The sequence below is a fragment of the Ovis canadensis genome, chromosome 3 (assembly GCF_042477335.2).
Source record: "Ovis canadensis isolate MfBH-ARS-UI-01 breed Bighorn chromosome 3, ARS-UI_OviCan_v2, whole genome shotgun sequence".
In the NCBI taxonomy this organism is placed as follows: Eukaryota; Metazoa; Chordata; class Mammalia; order Artiodactyla; family Bovidae; genus Ovis; species Ovis canadensis.
This window is the reverse complement of record NC_091247.1, coordinates 121,343,887-121,369,284: the sequence shown is the minus strand read 5'-3', so window position 1 is coordinate 121,369,284 and position 25,398 is coordinate 121,343,887. Positions and strand designations below refer to the sequence as shown.

Genomic DNA, 25,398 nt, shown 5'->3' with positions numbered 1-25,398 from the left:
ACCCATGTGAATTTGTTGAAGAAGCTGAGTCTTTATCATAAGAATACTAGGTAGTTGTTTTCCCTATTAGGGAAAAAAGATGAATTTGTGGCAGCCCAAATGAAGGCTTAGGAGCATTTTATTCCAGAGATAGCTGCAGAGGCACTAAACTCTTTAGACAAGAGCTGAGCAACAGGGAGAGATGGGGAATGTTCTTTGAACAGGTAAGGACTACTTCAGACATTTGTAGATAGAGTTAATAGAGCCTACATGGTCTTTTGAGGATAATATAGTCATTTAATGTTTCATTAAGTTTATTGATAGTCCCCACAGAGAATGTCGTCAACTTTGGCCTTTTTAGGTTACATATTATTATTTAGGGGGAAATGCTTAGGCTACACATAAAACCTAGTTCTCTGATAATCTAAGGAGGCACCAACTGAGGTCTGCAGCAGATTGTGTCATTGATGATATGTATCCTATTTTAGATTGATAGGAAAAAAGAGATAACCCCAGTTTCAGGGACTTAAAGGAAAAGATTTCCACCATCTTTTAAAGGGTCTTAAGGTTGTTAGAAAGAAGCAACATAAGGCAGGAGGGAGATTTCTAAGTTTTATCCATATAACCCTCTGCTACTTCTCTTCTTCCCAATAAATAAAACAAGAGGCAAGGTTAAGAAAAAAAAAGTTTAGTGATAGTCCTAGTGGCATTTCATTTTAGACTCAAGAAGGTTCCCAAGCTTTCTCAGTTGACCACACCTCTAGTGTGCCAGTAATTCCTTCAAAGAAATACCAAATTACACCATTTATTAATACTTAGTAGTTAGGTCTAAACAGGTTAAGTATTTATGTTCTAACAACCAAATAATCAATATGAATTCTTTTACTTTTTTCTTTGAAGAAAGCGTTGGTTTGTTTTTTTTTTTTTTTTTTTTTTTTACTTAAGCATTGCTCCACTGCATGTGGAATCTTAGTTCCCCGACTAGAGATCAAACTCATGGCCCCTCCAGTGGAAGCACAGAATCCTAACCACTGGACTCCCAAGGACTTCCCCCAAGAAATATTGTAATTTTATTCTTAAGTAGCTGAAATTTTTTTCTAATGGAATGTGTACATCTTATATTGATACTAGACAACTTCTTAAAACTTAGAATGAAATGAGATGGGAACTTCTCTCATTTCATTTTACACATTTATTTTTTGTTTTCGCCATTATTTTTTTTCTTTCCTTTAAAAAATTTTTTATTTAGTTCCAGAGGCTTAGTTTTGCAAGATAATGAGTATGTATAAAGGAATGCAGTAGGATCTAATTTGAAACTGAACTCTTTTGAGCTAGTTGCTGATACAGTGTTCCATAGATGGCAAAAAATATTTGTTTCCCATGGAGGAGCTTGTGGGTTTACTGTACCTTAGTGTGCTGTTTGGGGACCATCATCCTTATTTAAGAATTATTAGAGATAGAATGTATAGATGCAAATGTATTTAAAATCTAACTTTCAATTTGAAATCCTGGTTTCAATTTAGACTTCACATAAGTTGTCTTTACTTCAGGTTTCTAGTCTTTAAAGAGAAAATATATTTATAGCCAAAGTAACAAACATACAAAACTTCCCCCTCTCTGCTCATAGACTTTAAAAGTTAATCATTGCTGTAAGTAAAAGTTTTTTTTTTTTAACTTTCTGTAAAAGGGCAATATTGAAATACTAGTTGTTTGATAAAGGGAATAGGAAAACAGCTAAGGCAAGGAGAAATGGAATTTTTGTTACCTAGTGTCCTGTTTAAATCTTTTATGTAAGTGATCTGGTCAACAGTAAATGTGTTCTGAACACTGAAGGAAGGTATGTAAATGAATACTTCATGCTTGTAATTGTTAGGCATATAATTTGATCTGAACTATGTAATGGGAAAGGCATATTATTATCATTCCTTAAAAGACTTTGAAAGTAGGCTACACAAGAGCATTTTTCAGTAAATGGCAGAATTAAGACAAAATGAACTTATCATTTACTATAGACATTTTGTTTTCTGTCTCATTATAAAAGTCTGGTTCATTTTTTCTGACAATGAGTTCAAGAACTTTGGATCCTTTTAAAATAAACTGAAACTCAATGATATGGGATTTTGGCAATTTAAACCAATCTTAAATTTCAATTATAAAGAAAAGAAACCACATAATAAGCATATTTGTACTGAAGGAATGCTCCCCTTTCTAAATAATAAGTAACTATTGTTTGTCAACATTCATTGATTCAGATGTGTGAGATTAAGCATTATTATCTTAATGTTTGTTTTTATTCTAAATGATCTGTATTTATAAAGAAGACATGGACACAAATCAAATAGTAGACCAAAAATGGTCACCCTTAGTTTATGTATCTGGTACTCAGTCCAGTAGCTTTGAAATACTTCTGATACGGTTAAGATCCTAATGAAACATTTAAATATTGCTTTCTTTCTGATATTCCTTGACAGTTGAAAATATTACATAGCTCTAGCTTCTCTTCACATGTTTTAAAATAATGGTATATTATAGGTCGGTGAAATTTTCTTTCTCCGTGGCGCATAAAAATAATGGTATTAGAACCGGCAATCACTTTATGACAAATAGATGGCATCACTGACTCAATGGATGTGAGTTTAAGCAAGCTCCAGGAGTTCATGAAGGACAGGGAAGCCTTGCATGCTGCAGTTCATGGAGTCACAAAGAGTTGGACACACTGATTAGAACCAGACGTGGAACAACGGAGAGACGTGGAACAACAAAATTGAGAACGGAGTACGTCAAGGTTGTATATTGTCACCCTCCTTATTTAACTTCTGTGCTGAGTACATCATGCGAAATACCAGACTGGATGAAGTACAGGCTGGAATCAAGATTGCTGGGAGAAATATCAATAATCTCAGGTATGTAGATGACAGCACCCTAATGACAGAAAGTGAAGAGGAACTAAAGAGCCTCTTGATGAAGGTGAAACAAGAGAGAGAAAAGCTGCCTTAAAACTCAACATTCAAAAAACTAAGATCACAGCATTTGGTCCCATCACTTCATGGCAAATAAAGGGGGAAACAATGGAAACAGTGACAGGCTTTATTTTCTTGGGCTCCAAAATCATTGTGGAAAGCTATGACAAACCTAGAGAGCATATTAAAAACAGACATCATTTTGCTGACAAAGGTCCGTGTAGTCAGAGCTGTGGTTTTTCCCGGTAGTCATGTATAGATGTGAGAGTTGGACCAATAAAGAAGGCTGAGTGCTGAAGAATTGATGCTTTTGAACTGTGGTGCTGGAGAAGTCCCTGCAAGGAGATCAAACCAGTCAATCCTAAAGGAAATAAATCAGTCTTGAATATTCATTGGAAGAAATGATCCTGAAGCTGAAGCTCCAGTACTTTGGCTACCTGATGTGAAGAGCTAACTCGTTGGAAAAGACCTTGATGCTGGGAAAGATTGAGGCAGGAGGCAAAGGGGGCACCAGAGGATGTGACAGATGGCATTGCCGACTCAATGGAGATGAGTTTGAGCAAACTCTACAGTCCATAGGGTCCCCAAACCGAACACAACTGACTGAACAACAGCAACAGTATTTTCAGTCAGTGGCATCTTTGGATCAGTGAGATGTTTTTCTGATCCTCTGCACCACCCCCCCCCCCGATTCACCCTCTGGTATCTCAGATGAATGAATGTTTACGATTCCTGAAAATGCTCAGGAAAGAGTTGTTACTCAGATTCCCTTGGTTAAATCATTAGACATTCTTAATCCTATTAGTAAACATTGTATAAAATACCTGCTGTATTTGAGATCCTTTTTTATAACAGTGAAAGTAAGGAACAAGCTCAGTCACACAGAATAGTAAATATGGCCTAGTGAATAAGAACGTAGGCTCTGCAGCCAGCTTGTCTGTGCCTAAGTAGCAGTTCCTTCACTTGTTGGGTGTGTGACTTGAGGCAAATTGCTTGTGAGTGTATGTGTGCTCAGTCATGTCCAATTTGTGACTTTCTGGATTGCAGCCTGCCAGGTTCCTCTGCAAGTTGCTTAACTGCTTCCAAATTTGTAAAATAAGGATTATAATAGTTTCTATCTTATAGTGTTGTTGTCTAGATTAAAAGACTTATGCTCTGAAAAATACTTCAAACAGTGACTGGCATATAGTTGCTATATAAATGTCATGTTCTTGTCATTTTTATATTTGAGTTAGCATGAATAGTGTTCTCTCTAAAAACATTTAAAAAATGACAGCTAACTTCGTATAATCAGTATACTTGAGAATTAAGAACAGAAATAGAGTTTGTTATCTAATGAAAGTTAAAGCAAAATGAGCCCGTTTGTCTAATACGGTAATTAAACAAAACTTAGTTTCAGTGTTTACTTCCCTTTTTATTGATTCTTTTTCTAGCCACTGCCAATACAGTTGAATTATTTCCCCTAACTTCAGACTCTGAGATGGACATACACATATACTCATAATTTCTCATCCAGCATTCCTTCCCATCAAACCATTACAGGATTGAGTTTCTTTAAGCTGCATTCCTATACTCCCACCTGCTCAGTTCTCTCCTAGTTCCTGTATCCTCTTCATACCCAAGATCTGTGTATCCAAAGTATAAAAGAGCTTGAGAAATTGGAATCTCCTGGTCATGCAGGTTGGGTTGCTTACTTGGCTCATATTATGAGTAGAAGCCTGGGATAAAGGAAGACGGTACAGCAGGTAGGCCTGAGTCCTTGAGTCTTGGGGCCACGGGATGAGAGAGACATGAAGGATGTAGGACTAAGGGAGTGCTGAGGAGAGACCCTCAGTGAGGGGAGCGTGCTGCGCTCAAGCGGATTAGGCAGTTTACTTGTGAAGTTGCTCATTCGCTTATTAGTATTCAAGTACCTGTAGTATGCCTGTCTCTATATTAAGTGCTCACTTACGTTCAAGATCAGTTTTAGTTTGTTTGCATGGACAAAACTTTATATTTTTCTGTGAGAGAAACTGTTCTTAAAAATGGAAGTATATATTAGTATGAATGATTTATATGATACATTGCTTTCAGATTGACCACTTGGGGGATGAGAGGATATGCATAGGGGACAAGGAAATTTAAACAGAAATGTAAAGCTTCCTGATGGGGCTAGACAAATGCTCCTGAAGAGAAAGAGGACTGAAAATGAGCTTTGTAGACACCACATCAAAAAGCTACGTTGTCTCTGTAGGATCTGTACAGAGCTTTAGCTGTGCCTGTGGGCCCTGTAGCAAAATTATGACTCTCCACATATTCTTCTCTAGGATCCCTTTTCCTCTAGCCTTTCCTTATTTAGTTGCTTTTTAATAGTACTGACCATTGGCGAAAATTCTGGCTGAAGGAAACAGAGAAGTTGTTTGGTGGCTTTGTTTCTAAAAGCAGAAAAGAGGATTCCAGGACAGTTGCTCATTTTCAGAGATTTAGTGCTATCATTCTTTTTTGTTCGAATATGTATACAAATTATTCTTCATTGTGTTTTTCCAAATATTTCTGAATTCTCAGACAAGCAAATTGCATTGGGGAAATCTTCTCATGTGTCAGATTGCCTTCTGTTATATTGAATAATCTTTTTTCTCCCTGCCCCCTAAAACTTTAACAGGTGGTTTGGCTATAGGAAATTCTGAGTGTTTTTATAAATACCCATACTCACAAAAGCTGGTAAGATAACTTATTTTAAAAGTTTCAGGGCTTCTGCCTACAGTCCTTTTAGACTTGTTTTAGTTTGGGGTCCTCTGAATTTATTAATACTAGTTTTCATTCTTCAAGAGGAGGGATTTAACGCTGAGAATGATCCATATTCATTATGTAAGAGGAAAGTGTTGCTTGTTCATTGCTGAAGAAATGAGCCTTTACTGCATTTACATAGTGTTTCTTACAGTATTCTGTATACAGTGAGTTTTGGAAAATTCTGTTTTTGTTAGAATCTATAATGAAAGTGACTGTGATTATCAGAAGTTATTTCAAACAGTACAGATTTTTCAAAATGTATTTTTAAGCAAAAGGAATGTTTTTGAATAAAAGGGAATAAATATGCTGTTAAAATTGTTGAAAATTTGTATAGGCCAGTTTTCTTGTTTAGTAGCTAAGTTGAGTCCAACTCTTCTGTGACCCCATGGACTGTAGCCCACCGGGGCTCCTCCGTCCATAGGATTTCCCAGGCAAGAATACTGGTTTGGTTTGCCATTTCCTTCCCCAGAGGATCTTCCCAACCTGGGGATCAAATTCGCATCTCCTGCTATGGTAGATAGTTTCTTTACCACTGAGCCATCAGTGAAGCCAAAGGACAGTCTTCGGAAAGATTGTTAGGGAATTTGCATGTATATTCATTATGTTCCCATTATATAGGTGTACTGACAAGAAGCTGAAAGATCCAGAAATAATACTGGATGAGGTCTCTGCAGTTTGGAAACCTTGAGACCTAATTAAGTAGGCAGAATTTGCAACATAAAAGGCACCGGTGCTATAAATATATAGTGTATGTAATCAAGAACTAGAATGAGTTAAAAATTAAGGAATTGAGGATTTATAATATGATGTTTTACATTTGAAATAATTAGACAAGGTTTCATTTGGTAAATACAAAGCACCTACCATTTTTGTGGTTGGATTAACACAGAAGAGAAGGGAGAAAGCGATTTCAGTTGAAACAGCATTGAGCAAAGGAATCCGTACTAGTACGTACCTGTGAGGATTAAATGTGATCATCCAAATAAAGTATTAAAATAGTGCCTAGTACATTGTAAATGTCCAATAAAAGTTAGCTATTACTATTATCAGCTTGTTTACTTGTACATCTGAGTGCTCTTTGATGGGAGTTGTTATAATGATAATAAAACATTTACTAAGTTATAATGTTGCTTTGTGCATCACTAGTTTTTAGCTTTTTGTATATGTATTTCCTTTAATCCTTAAAATTTTATGGGACTTAATTATTGTCATCCCCATTTTAAGATGAAAAAAAACTGAAGCATAGAGTAATTAAGTATATTATTGCCCAAACATCTAGGAAGTTGAAGAATCATAATCATGTGACTAGCATGCATCATTGGATATAGCTGTGGAAAGGTTGTCAATGTTGGATTGCTTAAATCAGATAATGTGTTCAGTTGCTCAGTCGTGTCCAACATTGTGCAATCCCTCTGTTTGTAGCTCACCAGGCTCCTCTGTCCATAGTATTTCCCAAGCAAGAATACCTGAATGGATTGTCATTTCCTCCTCCAGGGTATTTTCCCAACTTAGGGATCGAACCCAGGCCTGCATTGGCAGGTGAACTCTTTACTGCTGAACCACCTGGGAATCCCAGTACAGAAATATGGAATCTCTAATAAGCTGTACTGTATTTTTTAGAGTATATTAAACGGGTGTGCTGTGTGCTCAGTCGTGTCCAACTCTTTGCAACCCCATGGAGTGTAGCACATCCCAGGCTCCTCTGTCCATGGAATTTTCCAGGCAAGACTATTGGAACAGGTTGCCATTTCCTACTCCAGGGACTGAACCCATGTCTTTTGCATTGGCAGGTGGATTCTTTACCTCTAACACTACCAGGGAAGCCCATGTTAAACAAGACATGTTCGTAAATATGCCACCTGGGTCTTTAGCTAATTTCATTTAGGCTGAGTATCTCCATCTTTCTACCCTTTGCTAAAACCTGTTTATACACATAGCCAATTTACTGCCTAGCTTGGGTTTCAGAATTAAAGTGATTTTTAATTTAAAAAAAAAAAAAGACAAATTATGTCATTGACATTAGTGACATTACTTTTAAAATATAAGCATCAATCAAATGTTCAGTGTGAAAGTGTTAGTTGCTTAGTCATTGTCTGACGCTTTGGGACCCCATGGACTGTAGCCTGCCAGGCTCCTCTGTCCATGGGATTCTTCAGGCAAGAATAGACGAGTGGGTTGCCATCCCCTTCTCCAGGGGATCTTCCCAACCCAGGGACTGAACTCAGGTCTCCTGCATTGCAGGCAGATTCTTTATCATCTTAGCCACCGGGATACTCTAAATGTTCAAAGGTATCTCTAAAATAAAAAAGAAAAAGAAATGTTCAGAGGTTTCACTATTTTTATTGTCATTTAAACCAAGTATGTTGTGAGCTGAAAATCTTAGACAAGGTGTATATCTGTTGAAAGCTAAATATAGGTATTTTGGGTTGTTTGTTTTCTTTGATTACTCATTGCTTCTCCGGGAGTATAATCAATAGCTTTTGAACTACTGAGCTTTAAGAATGTGATGTTTGTTTCTCCAGCCTGAGTACTAAACTTACTAAGAACCATCACTGATACTCTTAAGATAGAATATGCTTTACATATTTGTCTCTTTTTTTGTAGTTCCTTTTGAAGATAGTCTCTCTCCTTATTCTCGTGACTAGTTTTTTTCCTAGCGTTGTTTGTGTGACTCACGTTGAGGAATTTTATGTTGTAAATACCAAAGGCTAGTACTTGGAATTACTAATCATTAAGACAAATACAGTTATGTTGAGACTTGGATTGTAGTTAATAAAAGAAAGTGAATAGTATAAAGATTGTAGAAAGAATTTTCACCTAAAACTAGTATGATTCTGGAGTCTTTCTTACTAAGTTTGGTAACTTAAAAAAAAAAAATCCAGTGGGAGAAAGTTAGATATTGATAGAAGATGATATTAACGAAGTTGTTATGTTCAAGTATAATTGCACAAATAATATGTTGGATAAGACTTGCTTCTGAGTTACCTGTTTGAACAGTTAAAGGATATGTGGAGATCCTCCTCCTTGCTCATTCCAAAAATTAGACAACTCCTGAAAATATTTATGAATTAAGTTTATACAGTAGAATTGGACTCGCAGCAGTGATAAGCTTTAAATTAGTAACAGCTGATCTGTGAAAAGAAGAGAAACGAAACGCAAAGGAGGAAAGGAAAGATATAAGCATCTGAATGCAGAGTTTCCAAGAACAGCAAGGAGAGATAAGAAAGCCTTCCTCAGCGATCAATGCAGAGAAATAGAGGAAAACAACAGAATGGGAAAGACTAGAGATCTCTTCAAGAAAATTAGAGATACCAAGGGAACATTTCATGCAAAGATGGGCTCAATAAAGGAAAGAAATAGTGTGGACCTAACAGAAACAGAAGATATTAAGAAGGGGTGGCAAAAATACACAGAAGAACTGTTCAAAAAAGATCTTCATGACCAAGATAATCACCGTGGTGTGATCACTCACCTAGAGCCAGACATCCTGGAATGTGAAGTCAAGTGGGCCTTAGGGAGCATCACTACGAACAAAGCTAGTGGAGGTGATGGAATTCCAGTTGAGCTATTTCAAATCCTGAAAGATGATGCTGTGAAAGTGCTGCACTCAATATGCCAGCGAATTTGGAAAACTCAGCAGTGGCCACAGGACTGGAAAAGGTCAGTTTTCATTCCAGTCCCAAAGAAAGGCAATGCCAAAGAATGTTCAGACTACCGCATAGTTGCACTCATCTCACATGCTAGTAAAGTAATGCTCAAAGTTCTCCAAGCCAGGCTTCAGCAATACATGAACTGGGAATTTCCAGATGTTCAAGCTGGTTTTAGAAAAGGCAGAGGAACCAGAGATCAAATTGCCAACATCTGCTGAATCATGGAAAAAGCAAGAGAGTTCCAGAAAAACATCTATTTCTGCTTTATTGACTATGCCAGAGCCTTTGACTGTGTGGATCACAATAAACTGTGGAAAATTCTGAAAGAGTTGGGAATACCAGACCATCTCACCTGCCTGTTGAGAAACCTATATGCAGGTCAGGAAGCAACAGTTAGAACTGGACATGGAAAAACAGACTGGTTCCAAATAGGAAAAGGAGTACATCAAGGCTGTATATTGTCACCCTGCTTATTTAACGTCTATGCAGAGTACATCATAAGAAACACTGGGCTGGAAGAAGCACAAGCTGGAATCAAGATTGCTGGGAGAAATATCAAGAACCTCAGATATGCAGATGACACCACCCTTAGTGGCAAAAAGTGAAGAGGAACTAAAAAGCCTCTTGATGAAAGTGAAAGAGGTGAGTGAAAAAGTTGGCTTAAAGCTCAACATTCAGAAAATGAAGATCATGGCATCTGGTCCCATCATTTCATGGCAAATAGATGGGAAACAGGGGAAACAGTGTCAGACTTTATCTTTTGGGGCTCCCAAATCACTGCAGATGGTGATTGCAGCCATGAAATTAAAAGATGCTTACTCCTTGGAAGAAAAGTTATGACCAACCTGGATAGCATATTCAAAAGCAGAGACATTACTTTGCCAACAAAGATCGGTCTAGTCAAGGCTATGGTTTTTCCAGTGGTCATGTATGGATGTGAGAGTTGGACTGTGAAGAAAGCTGAGTGCCGAAGAATTGATGTTTTTGAACTGTGGTGTTGGAGAAGACTCTTGAGAGTCCCTTGGACTGCAAGGAGATCCAGCCAGTCCATCCTAAAGGAGACCAGTCCTGAATGTTCATTGGAAAGAATGATGCTAAAGCTGAAACTCCAGTACTTAGGCCACCTCATGCAAAGAGCTGACTCATTGGAAAAGACCCTGATGCTGGGAAGGATTGAGGGCAGGAGGAGAAGGGGACGATAGAGGATGAGATGGTTGGATGGCATCACCGATTCGATGGACATAGATTTGGGTGGACTCTGGGAGTTGGTGATCGACAGGGAGGCCTGGTGTGCTGCGGTTTATGGGGTCACAAAGAGTCGGACACGACTGAGTGACTGAACTGAACATATTTTAAACTTTGAAGCCCGTACCCCACTACCTCGTCCTAAACTTTTACGCATGTATGTCAGCAGATAAGCACAGTTACTTCTCTGAGAAGCTAGAGAACCCTCTGTCAGAACTGTTTCAATTTTTGTTTGCCTGTATTGTCTAACTTATCTGCATTTGAGCCATGTTGAGAGCCTCCCTTGCGGTTTTACTAGAAGAGGTTTAGCCTTTGAGTTTTCCCTTGGTCCTTCCTTTCCTCTTACATATGCTAAAAATATTTAGATGCTCCATACCAAACTTCTCATCATTTCTTCTCTTTCTAAATTATCTGTGTGCCAGAATGATACCCTGAACTAGAAATCTAGATGTGTCTTGTTACTACTGCTTACTGCTTTTCTGTTTCACTTCATTCAGATTCCACTGCTGTTGGCTGTGTTTGTCCACAATTCTTATCTACTTTCATTTCCTTAGTTCTAACTCATTGCACAACCCTGTTATGCTCCCGTTTTATAAGATCACACAGCTAATTAATGTTGTCTGATTTTCTCCAAATAATTTATACATTAATTCAAATGTGTTGAAATAATTATTCTACCAGAAGAATTTGTGATCTGGGAATGGCCAGACAGTTTTGAAAATGAACATTGTTGAAGGGATACTGCTGGAGACAGTGTGTGTTAGTTGCTGTGTCGTATCTGACTCTTTGGGGCCCCAGGGACTGCAGTCTGCCAGGCTTCTTTTGTACATGGGATTTCCCAGGCAAGAATACTGGAGTGGGTTGCCATTTCCTTCTCTAGGGGATCTTCCCCACCCAGTGATCAAACCTGGGTCTCCAGCATTGTGGATAGATTCTTTACTGTCTGAGCCACTAGGGAAACCCTTAATCCTATTAACTTTGGTGATAAAAATAATGTGATTTGGCCATTAACATAAATTGATCAGTAGAGCATAATAGAAAGCTAAGACATAGCCATATACAGAAACACAAAGATGCCATTTTGAATTGGTGGTGCAGAGTTAGGGATTGCTTAGAGCCCCAGAGGGTGAACCTAGAACTGTTACTCACGCAACCTCCTGCCAGTGCTGCAGCTGTGGGTTATCCATGCCTGTGACTAGAATACTCGCTTATAAAAAAAGAATTACTAGAATCCAGACTCAACTATACAAGAGATTAAATATGAGATGAGAAAGTTTAAAAATGGTAAAAATTAAAGTATGTGTTTATTAGGTCTTTAAAGTGGGAAAAACATTTTATTAACATAGAACCACAGGAAGAAAATCCCAGAAGGAAAACTTAAACAATTAAAAGGTGAGCTAGAACAATAAATTGACAAAATGCTAGACAAGGGTTCCATCTTATTGTAAGAAGAGCTTTTGGAAATACTAAAGAAATGAATAAACCGGTATAAAAATTGAGAGAGGGTATCAGTAAAAAAAAAAAGTGAAAATATGTAAAGAACTACATAAAGCCAGTAAAAAGAGAACAGAAGTTCATCCTGCTAACTAGAATTTAGTAAAACCACTATTTGCCTCCTACGTTCGGTGAGAGTTAAAACAATCATAACGGTGTGTTCAGTTGTGTTCGACTCTTTGTGACTCCATGGATTGTAGTATGCCAGGCTCCTCTGTCTGTGGAATTTTCCAGGCAAGAATACTGAAGATGGTGGCCATTTTCTACTCCAGTAGATCTTCATGATCCAGGGATCAACCCTTGTCTCTAGCACCTCCAGCATTGGCAGGGGATTCTTTACCACTGGGCCACCTGGGAAGGCCAGTGAGACAAACTTAACATTCTTGAAGGAAAATTTGGCAGCATGTTTAAAGAGCTATAAAAATTAGAGAGGGGCACAAACATTTATTTGAAAGGCTATTTAGCTTATATATCCTACAACATAGATCTGATTGAATAAATCATGCTGTGTTCATAATCTAATACCATACTATGCAGCTACTAACATTTTTGTGAAAATGAAGAGGTGGCTTCCCAAGTGGCCCTAGTGGTAAAGATCCTGCTGCCAACTCCGGAGACGCCGGTTCAATCCCTGGGTCAGGAAGATTCCCTGGAGGAGGTCATGGCAACCCACTCCAGTATTCTTCCTGGGAAAATTGCTTGGACAGAGGAGCCTGGCAGGCTATGGTCTGTGGGGTTGCAGAGTTGGACATGACTGAAGCGACTTAGCATGCACACATGATATGACTAAATCTCAAAACAAGATACCTGCAACTATAGATTTATGGGTTTAAAAAAGAGTTCTATTAGAGTGATTTGTATTAAAGTGATGATGGTTGTTTATTTTAAAATAAAGGCTGATTTTTATTTTCTTCTTTTCTCTATTTTAAAAGTTTTCCTGTAATGTACATTAATTTTGTGATTAGGAAAAATGTCATTTTCTGTTTAAAAAGTAACTATAGTTTTTAAGCTGTTATTATTATTTGTTGAGTTTGCTGAAAATGAGAATGCTGCCTCTTTAATCATGCATGTTGTTGCTCTTCAAAGACCTTGACACTGCTAAGCCCTGAGATCTGATGGGATCCCAGCAGGAGGTAGTATGGTTGAATTGTCCTTGCCTGAGTCGTGTCTGATAGTATCAGTGTAGAATTTGTGGGTGGGGAAGGTACTTTAAAATTGTGGAAAATGAAATTCTGTGTTTTAGAGTATTACATTTTTAGGTTCTTTACAAATAAGATTGCTTTTTTAGTCTAATGGTGCAAATTCAGCTTTTAAATTCATGAACACAAAGTACTTATGTTTTATGTTACCAAGTTGTTAGACAGCATAACTTATTCAGTGTGATAGATGAAATTGGTTGCTAGTTTACAAAGTTAATCAGGATGTTTAATGATTAGTCTTGAAAATTTATATATTTTAATTTACCCCACTTAGTTCCCAAACTTTTTCTAGCTTGAGGCTGTGTGTGTGTGTGTGTGCACACGTGCTTGTTTGTAGCAGTTTACAATCATTGTGTTACAGATACGTGTGGCCTTTTTCAGCTACCTAATGTGAGAACCACAGTTATTTATTTTGCTTAGTTCTTTTTACATAAAAATGCTCATATTAATTTGATCTTCCGCATCCTTTTTGCTGTGCTGTAAAGGTTCTCTTGTTAACCGTTTCTTGACTTAGGAGCAGAGTGGGAAGGCTAGGAAAAGCTAGGCAGAGGTTGAGCATGACAGAGTAGTCTGTGCTAGAGAAAGGACTAATGGAGGATGGAAGAAAGTGTCCTACCAAGAGGGAGGCACATGAAGCGACAGTGGTGCTGATAGGACTGGCGTGGTCTCTCTGAAGAGAGCAAGTGAAATCTATCTTTAAACTCTCCTGATATCTTTCCTGGACATAGTAACTTTCATTTTGGGGAGCACAGTCACTTATCCAAATTCATGGTTTATAATTGTGTGATCCCAAATACAGAATTTTTTCCCCTCCCCTGGAGCTGTGTAGTTATTTCTTTTTTCTAAAAGCTTTGCTTAGATTGCTTAATTGATTTTCTTTTAAATGCGAAGGGAAATCAGCATGCTTTTAGAGCCACATTTGTATGATTTACTGTACATTGATACAATTAAGATTACTTGGGTGTTTAGTTCTGTTTTAATCATGTTCCTTGTTCTGATTCATATGATGAAAATGTACTGCTATTCCCTAGTGTTAGCATCTTATAGAGAAGTAATTATATTGTGCAAAAATTTACTGAAAAACTAAAACACCTGGAGAATTTGTATGGATTCCTTATAGTAAGATCAGATGTGCATAGATGTGCAGAGACTGAGGCATTTGGAAAGAAAAATACGATATTACATTTTGGGGGAGGGATTCTGAAAATTAAGGGAACTAATATTTTAAAATGGATTTTATGAGCTATTGTTTGGAGGTGAATGAATTGTCCAATTCATTTGTAAGACTCCTCACTTATGATAGGGAATAAATAAGAAAAAGGAACGTGAACCAGTCTCTAGCTAGGTTTTCCAAAAACTAGATAGTAGACCACACAATTTATTCTAATTATGGAAGTGTCAAAACTTGGCTTAGGCACTTATTGTATTAGAAATTCAATGATTTTTAATGCGTATGACATTTTAAAAAATTGTACTTTCTTTAGTTGAATGTGCATAGTTTCAGAAAAATAATAGCTCTGAGTGATGATTGTTGTGCTTAGGTATACCTTTACTGTCCAAGAATTCTAACTGATGTAAGTACAAAGCTCTGTTGAATATATCTCTTCTCCATATATACAAGCACACCAAGTCGCTTCAGTCATGTCAGACACTTGTGACCATGTGGACTGTAACCTCCAGGCTCCTCTGTCCCTGGGATTCTCCAGGCAAGAATACTGGAGTAGGTTGCCATGCCCTTCTCTAGGAGACCTCGCTGACCAGGGATCGAACCTGCATCTCTTCTGTCTCCTCCACTGGTCAGCAGGTTCTTTACCATTAGTGTCGCCTGGGAAGCCCCTCTCCGTATACTAGAAGCATTTAAAAAGGTTATTGTGAAGAAAGAAAAAATAATTTAATGTATATTGTGTTTAAAGTAGGCAAATGCTATGTTGGTTGCTTTTTTCTCTGGGAATCTCCTTTTTAAAATTGGTAGTGAAAAGCTATCGTGAAATGGGTCCTCTTTAGTTATTTTGGTCTTTGAACCTATTAAATGTTTGATATTTTAAAAACCTTTTTTTGGACTGATAAAAGTGTGCCTTATTAGTGAGTCAAATACCACAAATAGCTTTGCTGCCAGTGACATTTTCCAAAATGTTGAGCAACTTAAAAAAATATTATCATTAACAAAAATGAAATATCTTATTCTCTGCTTTTAAAGGTTAGTTATCTTCTTGGAAAAAAATCCATATGTATTTTAAAATCCTGAAACCTCTACCCATAACACCCTCCCCCCCACCCCCATAAAATGTGTTTAGGCTCAGGTAATTTTTGTGCTCCAAGATCATTGCAGATGGTGACTGCAGCCATGGAATTAAAAAACGCTCCTTGGAAGAAAAGCTATGACCAATGTAGGCAGCATATTAAAAAGCATAGACATTACTTTGCCAACAAAGGCCTGTCTAAGTCTCAAAGCTGTGGTTTTTCCAGTAGTCATGTATGGATGTGAGAGTTGGACTATGAAGAAAGCTGAGCACCAAAGAATTGATACTTTTGAACTGTGGTGTTGGAGAAAACTCTTGAGAGTCCCCTGGACTGCAAGGAGATCCAAAGGAAATCAGTCCTGTGCATTTATTGGAAGGACTGATGCTGAAGCTGAAACTCCAAAAGTTTGACCACCTGATGTGAAAAGCTGACTCATTGGAAAAGACCCTGATGCTGGGAAAGACTGAAGGCAGGAGAAGGGACGACAGAGGATGAGATGGTTGGATGGCATCACTGACTCAATGGACATGAGTTTGAGTAAACTCTGGGAGCTGGTGATGGACAGGGAGGCCTGGCGTGCTGCAGTCCATGGTGTCACAAAGAGTTGGACACGGCTGAGTAACTGAACTGACTAAAGTACAAACAGATTTTTCTTCTGCATGACTGTTCAGTATTATAGTCTACATTTGGATGGGATGTGAGTCAATTCTTTCTTAGAGGGACTAATTTTTCAAATTATAAATTTTTCAATTATGCAAGATATCCATTTCATGCATCTGATCCATACACAAGTAATATATATTTTTAAATTATCAACATGAGCAGAAATTCCTCCACAAAATCGCCTGCTTCTTAGGGAGTGGTATTGACTGAATAAGAATCATTGGCCAGAGAAACAGTCAAAAGAACAGGGAATCCTTTCACCAGGCCCAAAGGTATGAAAGAACTTCAAAAACAAATAGCTTCAAGTTGAGTGTAACTTACTGGAGAAAGGTCTTTTTCAAGGAGCCAACTAGGTTTAATTCTGTAGCTGAGAAAAGCAAAATGTTAATCAGCAGGAATTCCAGAGGGCACTAAGGAATAATTTAGAAGGGAGAGGAGGGACAAAGGACTGGGTCAGATTAAGGAATATACCAGGCAGTATGGAAACAAGAGTCTGTGCCAGTGTTGGGGTGAGACCTGGGGAAGTTTGGTCTGCTGTCAGTGACTGAAATAAACATGGCAATGAGACCTGATAGAATTCCTAGAAGTCCCTTTAAAATGGGGAAAAAAAAGAAAAAAGGTAAAAATGTTAACGTATACAGAACTAGAGTAGATGAATCTTTATAAAACTGTTATCCAGCTACAACAATAGTTAGCTCTTAGCTACTCCATTCGTCCTGTGACTTCCAGTAATTCTGTGTCCTGCACGGTGACCTAAGACCGTCACAAGTAGTATGAAACCAGAGTTCCACTGAAAAAGTGCTCACTGATGCTTTCTCTCTTTTTTCTTCATTTGAACTCTGGGTTATGGTGCACTAAATGGATTCCATGAGTGATATCTAGGTTATACGTGGTAGTTGGAAAATTGAGTTTGTGGTTTGTCTTTAAATGGCTTGGGCTAGAGTTCTGACTGCACCCCTCAACAATTTTGTGTCCTTCAGCCTCTTACTTACTTCTAATCCTCACATTCTTCCTCTATAAAGTAGTACACACCTCCTGTGATTTTTGTGAAAATTACTTGTGTTTGAAATACTAGCTGTTAGTGCTCAACAGTGGTCTACACCTAGATGATACTCAGTTATTAGTAGATGTTTATCACTATTTTAAGTGACCAACCTGGAATTTGAATCTTGGTCTCTCAGATTCCAAATTCCAAATTCTTATAATTTTTTAATCTAACATAGAACTCATTTTAATACCTCCACTAACATTTCTTTCTTTGTGAAGTGAAAGTGTTAGTTACTTAGCTGTGTCTGACTCTTTGTGACCCCATAAACTGTAACCGGCCAGGTTCCTCTGTCCGTGGAATTTTCCAGGCAAGAATACTGGAGTGGGTTGCCATTTCCTTCCAGGGATCTTCCTGACCCAGGGATTGAACCTGTATCTCTTGCATTGCCTGCATTGGCAGGCAGGTTCCTTACCACTAGTGCCCCCTGGGAAGCCTCTGTTGACCTCTTGGTACTATCTATTGAGGAATTTCTGTACTCCTTTCTCTTTTCTAGGGTTTTTATCATAAGTTTTCATACACTTGAAATGATGAAAATTTATTTCTAATGCTAAAATCTCTTATTCCTCTTCCCCGGTTTTATCAGATAGCACTTCCAGAGTGATGCTAACATCTGTGTTGATCAGTTCAGTTCAGTCGCTCAGTCGTGTCCTACTCTTTGCAACCCCATGAACTGCAGCATGCCAGGCCTCCCTGTCCATCACCAACTCCCGGAGTTCACTCAGGCTCACGTCCATTGAATCAGTGATGCCATCCAGCCATCCTACCCTCTGTCGTCCCCTTCTCCTCCTGCCCCCAATCCCTCCCAGCATCAGAGTCTTTTCCAATGAGTCAACTCTTTGCATGAGGTGGCCAAGGTACTGGAGTTTCAGCTTTAGCATCATTCCTTCCAAAGAAATCCCAGGGCTGATCTCCTTCAGAATGGACTGGTTGGATCTCCCTTGCAGTCCAGGGGACTCTCAAGAGTCTTCTCCAACACCGCAGTTCAAAAGCATCAATTCTTCGGCGCTCAGCTTTCTTCACAGTCCAGCTCTCACATCCATACATGACTACTGGAAAAACCATAGCCTTGGCTAGACAGAACTTTGTTGGCAAAGTAATGTCTCTGCTTTTCAATATGCTATCTAGGTTGGTCATAACTCTTCTTCCGAGGAGTAAGCATCTTTTAATTTCATGGCTGCAGTCACCATCTGCAGTAATTTTGGAGCCCCCAAAATAAAGTCTGACAGTATTTCCACTGGTTCCCCATCTATTTCCCATGAAGTGATGGGACCAGATGCCATGATCTTCATTTTCTGAATGTTGAGCTTTAAGCCAACTTTTTCACTCTCCTCCTTCACTTTCATTAAGAAGCTTTTAGTTCCTCTTCACTTTCTGCCATAAGGGTGGTGTCGTCTACATATCTGAGGTTCTTGATATTTCTCCTGGTAATCTTGATTCCAGCTTGTGCTTCTCCCAGCCCAGCGTTTCTCATGATGCACTCTGCAAAGAAGTTAAATAAGCAGGGTGACAATATATAGCCTTGACGTACTCCTTTTCCCATTTGGAACCAGTCTGTTGTTCCATGTCCAGTTCTAACTGTTGCTTCCTGACCTGCATATAGGTTTCTCAAGAGGCAGGTCATTGTTGATAGTGGACATCAATGTCTTAACTATGGCTTTGCTTTTAAATTTTGTTGTTACTTTGGCATAAAACATTTATTTCTTGGTTTGAAAAAGTCTTTTGAAAAGTTCTAAGAGAGATTCTTCTTCTAATCAGTACTAATTTCTTAAACTTTGTTACCCTTTGCTAGATTTCTTTTATTGAGTCTGTTTCCTACCTCAGATATATCTTTTTTTTTTTTTTTTGCCCCTGCTGCATGGCTTGTGGGATCTTAGTTCCCCAACCAGGGGTTCAATGTGGGTCCCAGAAGTGAAAGCACTGAGTCTTATCCACTGGATCTACAGGGAATTCCCAAATACATCATTTTTCATAGGACCACATTGCCTACTGTGTTGTTTAACTAGTCTTTCCACTGTTGGTCCCTGCCCCTATTAATCAGAACTCTGAATTGCTGGTACAAGTTCCTGCCCCAAGTCAGTCTTAATCATGTTTTATTTATATTCCAGGGAATTGTATCACTAGAACATCTTTCCATGTTATGTAACAAAAAGTGCAGACTTCTAAGGCTATTTATTATCTGTATTTCTTTGTGAACAGAGCATATGCCTTTCCATTACTCGCCTCCGTCAAGAACTTTAAAGGATCTGAGATCTTAGCCTCTAACAGGCTAACGAGTTAGCCTCCTATGGGCTCATGGATCCTGGTAGAAGACACTAGTCTCCTGGGTCAGAACAAGAACAGTTTGTTATAGCAATAGCAGCAGCCACAATCTTATCATATTTCTTGTACCAGTTACCTAAGCCCCAGTTCCTACAGGGTGAGATGAGGGCCAGGTGACACCTGTGCACACTTAGTTGCATTACAGGAGGGACCCTGAGCATTTTCTGGAATCTCAACCTACCTGTTTCTTTAATTCATCCCTTCCATTCTGTCTCCCAGCTTTCTCTCCATAACATCTTGATTTAAGACTGCATCTCAGCAGATGCTTCTTCCATACCCGCCCCATGGCCCCTGTGTCTGTGAATGTGCCGCTGAGTTTCTGTGTCCTCCTATACCGTAAGCTCTAGTGACCCCTGCTTTGCACAGTGGCTTCAATCTTTCTCTGTGTACATTGTGTAAATCCTGTTGCCTTTCCTGCCGTCCTGCCATTGGTATATCTCAGAGTGCCTGCAGAGGGATTATTTATTTTTTGTCTCTTATAGAACACACAGAGGCACTGTATTGGTTAAGAATGTGTTCAGTTACAAGGATTAGATGACCACCATTTCACATGGGGTGTTATAGATAGAGTTTTGTTTTCTGTTTGTGGTTTTTTCCTCCCCCCATGTACAAAGCTTGGCGGTAGATAATGCAGGTGTTGATTCAATTATTTAAACAGTGCTTTTTCATGCAAGCTTTCTCATATGCTCTTCCCATCATCTGAAATTCTTTTTCTGTATTTGCAATTCCAAATTAAACTCATTTTTAAAGTTACAAGTTCTACAAAGTCTTTTGTTGAAGATTTACTCTTGACGTGAAAATACTCACAGGTACTGCTGAGGTAGAAAGAGGGCCACTGTTGTTGAGTTATCTGTGCCCACACACACACATGCGCACACGTTTTCCCATTGGATTCTACATTCCATGTCTGTGTGGTGTATCTTGTGTTACCCTCCAAAAAGTGCTCTAAGGTACACAGTCCATTTACTTGAAGATGGAGTGATAGAGCATAAATGAACCCTAGCTTTAAGCAAACCCTGTCACTAGTCGTGATAGCCTCGAGAAAAGATGTTGACAGGGGTGTGCATGTGGAAGTTTGGCTTTTAAGCAGATAATTTAGTGTATAGGAATTAAATGCACCTGTTGTTGAAAAGAACACTTTTATTGTGTAAAGCAATTTCTGAATGCTCTGTATTTCTATTCATTAACAAATTTATCATCACGTACTATTAAAACATTTTATTAATATTATATAGAAATAAAATGAAAACTGTTCTTTCTTTCAGTGCTTAGATGAATATGAAGATGACGAAGCTGGGCAGAAAGAGCGGAAACGAGAAGATGCGATTACACAACAGAACACAATGCAAAATGAGGCTGTAAGCTTGTTAGATCCGGGAAGTTCTTACCTGCTACAAGTGAGTATTTAGAAATTCTAGAATGTCACTAGCTATTTTAACAATAGTTTTTTTAAGTTACTGGTAATAATTTTTCCAATTTTATTTTAATTGCATCAGCTCCACTGAAGTACTTTAAATGAATTTAAGTATGTATTTTCCTTATGTCTAAATACCTTTTGATGTAAGCAGTATTTGGTCCTTAGATCCTGATCAATGAATATTTACTGATCAACCAAGTAGGTTTAAACAGTATCCATTGTGAAAATAACCAGGAAAAGTAATTAGCTCTTTTGCTCTTAAAGAAGTAAGGTTTAGCAGACAGTTCTATTTTTAGCTGATATTTACTTTAGAATTACATAGCAAGTAGAGTTGAATAACAAGTTTCTATTAAGTGAAGTGTTTGAACATAATAAAACACAATATGTAGTATTATGAATTGCCAGATACATCAATGTTTCTGTGTAGTTATACTTTTTAAAAGAAAATTTAGGTCAGTTTCAAATTAGCTGTTTTCTTGGCTTCTTGTGGCACAGAGAATTGGAAGATGTTGGCATTGGAGTGCCTCAGTTTAAAGCAGATTGCTCTGCAGAATCATTCCGTATAAACTATCATTTGGGAATGATCTGTGTATATTTAATCTTAAATTAATTTGACGCTATTTTGAGATGTTAAGCTGCCGTGTTGTCTTTTCAGCATTTGATTTTTTTTTAATGTATTTTATTCTGATACCACTTTAAAGGAGATTTCCAAGCAGTACATGCATCTCCCTATTTTATCGATGAAAAAAGATGAAATATAAGGTTGTCTATTAACTTGCAGGGTTATAATAGAAGGCATTTAGCTGAAAGAGGCAAAATGTTTTGAAGTGGTTTGGATATAAATGGCAAAATTTCTCTTTCGTCTTCTCTTCGAGGCAGATGCTGAGGTGGTGACTGGTAGAGTAACACGGGTTTGTCTGTTACCCTGTGTCGCAGTTGCTGCTGCTAGGGGAAGTAGTGCCCTATTGTATTAAACTATCTTTGTATCCTTTGTGTGTCACAGCAAAGTTGAAATGAAACCTGTACATATTCCAGGTGAAGAAATAGGCTTAATTTGTTAGGATAGAGACAGTATAGCATTTAGATTAAGAATCGAGACCTGGTTTCAGTTCTTGATCATGTCACTTAACATCAGGCAGCAGCTTTTGGAAAGAGAGCTGATTTATTTCTGTTGAATGAAGTCCTTACCCTTTCAAAGCTGGGGAGCTTCGTGTTTGTTTAGCTTATTCCCGGGTTTAAACCCAGATACGGAGAAGTGTCAACTGATCTGATCTCTTGCAGGTTAACTTCTTTCCTGTAGCTTTACTAGTCTCTTCCTAGATCTACCCTTCATTTCTCTCATTTTGATTTGTTTCATTAGCGATTAGGATGTGCCTCACTGGTGATCGTGGTTTTAAGTATCTATTTTTCAGGCTGTGTGCTTAGGGTGAAAGAGAAGCAGAGAGTCTCCCGTGGATTGCAGACTGCCACACTGAAGTGGGAATGGGAACAAGACCTCTTCTGTCTACATAGCTGGCCTCTCTCTGAATTACTACCTAAACTCATATATTCTGTTACTCTAAGATAGGATAGATTTTATTTATAATTCCAACTTTAAAAACAATAAATAGAAAATATTGGCATTAAAAAAATATGTATTTATGGCTGCATGAGGGCTTTCCCCAGTGGTGGCAGGTGGAGGGTGGTGGCAGGTGGAGGCTCCTCTCTAGTTGCGGGGCAGGGGCTTTGCATTGTGGAGGCTTCTCTTGATGTAGCGCACTGGCCTGGGGCGCCCAGGCTCAGTGGTTGTGGTGGATGGACTTGGTTGTCCTGCAGCCTGTGGAATCTTCCTGGGCCAGGGATTGAACCCATGTCCCCTGTATTGGCAGGCAGATTCTTAACCACTGGACCACCAAAGAAGTCTTCATTGGTTGTTTTAAGGCTTTCTTTTTTTTTTTAACAGACCAGGGAGAAAGACTGTTTCTTAGTATTATCTGTGTGGTAGCATAGTGGCCAAGAATCCACCTACAGTGCAGGAGACACAAGAGACACGGGTTCCATCCCTGGGTCAGGAAGATCCGCTGGAGGAGGAAATGGCAACCCATTCTAGGATTCTTACCTGGGAAATCCCATGGGCAGAAGAGCCTGGCAGGCTACAGTCCATGGGGTCACCAAGAGTCCCACACAGCTGAGTACACAGGGCACATGTGAATCTTAGCCATTCAGTGGAACAGATTTTTTGAAATGAATGAAATGGGAACATGGATTTGGGGTAATAGTATGCTTTGTGAAAGGTTAGAGTATTTTAAGTTTCTGTTTGGCTTTTTTCAAATAATATGGAGTAGCAGTAATAAAATATGAGCCTTTAAATTTTTTTCTTTCATTTTTACCTATGATTCTACACATTTTAACCATGTTTTTTCCTAGGTAGTCATGCCTAATCCTGTCAGTTTTTAAAGTAATATATTAAATCTCTGATTAAATAATACAGGATTAATGGAAAATGTGAAAGACAGGAAAGTACCTTTCTTTTTGTATTTTTATAATAAAATTGTATTAAATTTTAAACATTAGGCTTAATTTAAAAGGAAACATATTGTCACATGCTAAAAAATGCAAAAAGCATAGAAAGGAAAAAATAGTAAAGAGTCTCTCTCAGCTGCCTGGTTACCTTCTTTGGAGGCAACTAGTGCTTTCTCTTGGAGAAGGAAATGGCAACCCACTCCAGTGTTCTTGCCTGGAGAATCCCAGGGACGGGAGAGCCTGGTGGGCTGCGGTCTGTAGGGTCGCACAGAGTCGGACACGACTGAAGCGACTTAGCAACAGCAGCAGCAGCAGTGCTTTCTTTTCTTGTACATTCGTCTCAAGGCAGTCCAGAAACAAGTTTGTGTGTGTGTGTATAATATACATATTCCTAGTTTTAGGCACATTCTTACAGCTTGTTCTTTTCATTTAATATTGTAGAGAGACTTCTGCGATAGTACATAAAGAGCTTCCTTATTATCTTTTTTGAAACCACAGAATATTCTGTTTTATAGATGTATCATAATTTTTCTGACTTGATCATTTAGTTGAAACATGTAAGTTTTTGATGCTGCAAACAATGTAGTGGTAAAAACCTTTCGATACGTAAGAAACTTACAGTCTTTTGTATATTTGTGTATAAATCAGTAGAATAAAAGCCTAGCACTGGAATTTCTGAGTGAAAAGGAATACATGTTTGTAATTTTGATGATATTGCCAAAATTCTCTTTGTAGGTGTTAGAGCATAACATTTTTTCATGTTATTCAAATCTCTTTATATATTATTTTCATTGGCATAGAATTTTCTTTTTTAATGTGAATAGTAGTTGACACAAATTTCCCATTAATAGGATTCCTCAGTGGTTAAACATTTTTACTATTATAAGTACTACTGAAAGTAACATCTATGTAAATTGAACTTGTTTTGAATTATTTTCTTTGGCCAGATTACCAGAGATAAGCTTATTGGGTCGGAACAGTTTTTAAAAATTATTTATTAGCTATCCCTCATGACTTGTGGGATCTTAGTTCCCCACCAGGGACTGAACCGGTTCTTCCTGCAGTGGAAGCACAAAATCGTAATTACTGGGCCGCCGGTGAAAGTGGAACTTGCTCAGTCGTGTCTGACTCTGCGACACCATGGACTCTACAGTCCATGGGATTCTCCAGGCCAGGATACTGGAGCGGGTAGCCTTTCCTTTCTCCAGAGGATCTTCCCATCCCAGGGATCGAACCCAGGTCTCCCACATTGCAGGTGGATTCTTTACCAGCTGAGCCCAAGGGACCCCCAGGGAATTCCCTATAATGCATATTTAAGACTAAAAATTTATCAACATATTGCCTAAATTACTTATAAAGAAAAGTTTATCAGTTTATGTAATCAAGACCATTTTATGAGAGGGCATTTATGAATTTTATTTTACTTCTTTCTTTGATTCATTTATTGATTTTCCTTTTAAAACATTCTCAGGCTAACTGAAAAGTTACAAGTACTGTGTAGAGAATTTTTTTTTTCCCCTGAAAATGTTTGAGAGTAAGTTGCTAACTTAATGCTTTATTATACCCAATACTTCCCTGTGTGTTTTCTGCAAAGATCTCCTGCATAACTGCAACATAGCTCTTCAAGATAGAAAATTAAAATTGACATTGACACTTTTTTTTTTTACCATCTAGTTTATTCAGATACCATCAAGTTTCACCAGTTGTCCCAGTTATAGCCTAAATTATAGCAAAGGGTCTAGTTCAGAATCACACATTCTGTTTAGTTGCAGTATCTCCTTAGTGTCCTTCAGTTTGATCCATCTTTCCTTAGCTTTCTTAATCTTAACACTTTTAAAGATTATAGGTCATTTATTTTTGTCGTGTGACATATCTAATATTTACTTCTGATTAGATTCCTGCTGTGTATTAT

The 25,398-nt window shown here is 38.1% G+C and overlaps 1 protein-coding gene across 1 annotated transcript in view; it reads left to right on the top strand.

Annotated features, from left to right (window-relative positions):
* Positions 1 to 25,398, top strand: part of PAWR (pro-apoptotic WT1 regulator) — a 111,584-nt gene that overhangs the window by 54,560 nt on the left and 31,626 nt on the right. Inside the window, exon 3 of the mRNA XM_069584121.1 lies at positions 20,833 to 20,964. Within this exon, the coding sequence (XP_069440222.1) occupies positions 20,833 to 20,964 (132 nt within the window). The remainder of the gene's footprint in view (positions 1 to 20,832; positions 20,965 to 25,398) is intronic.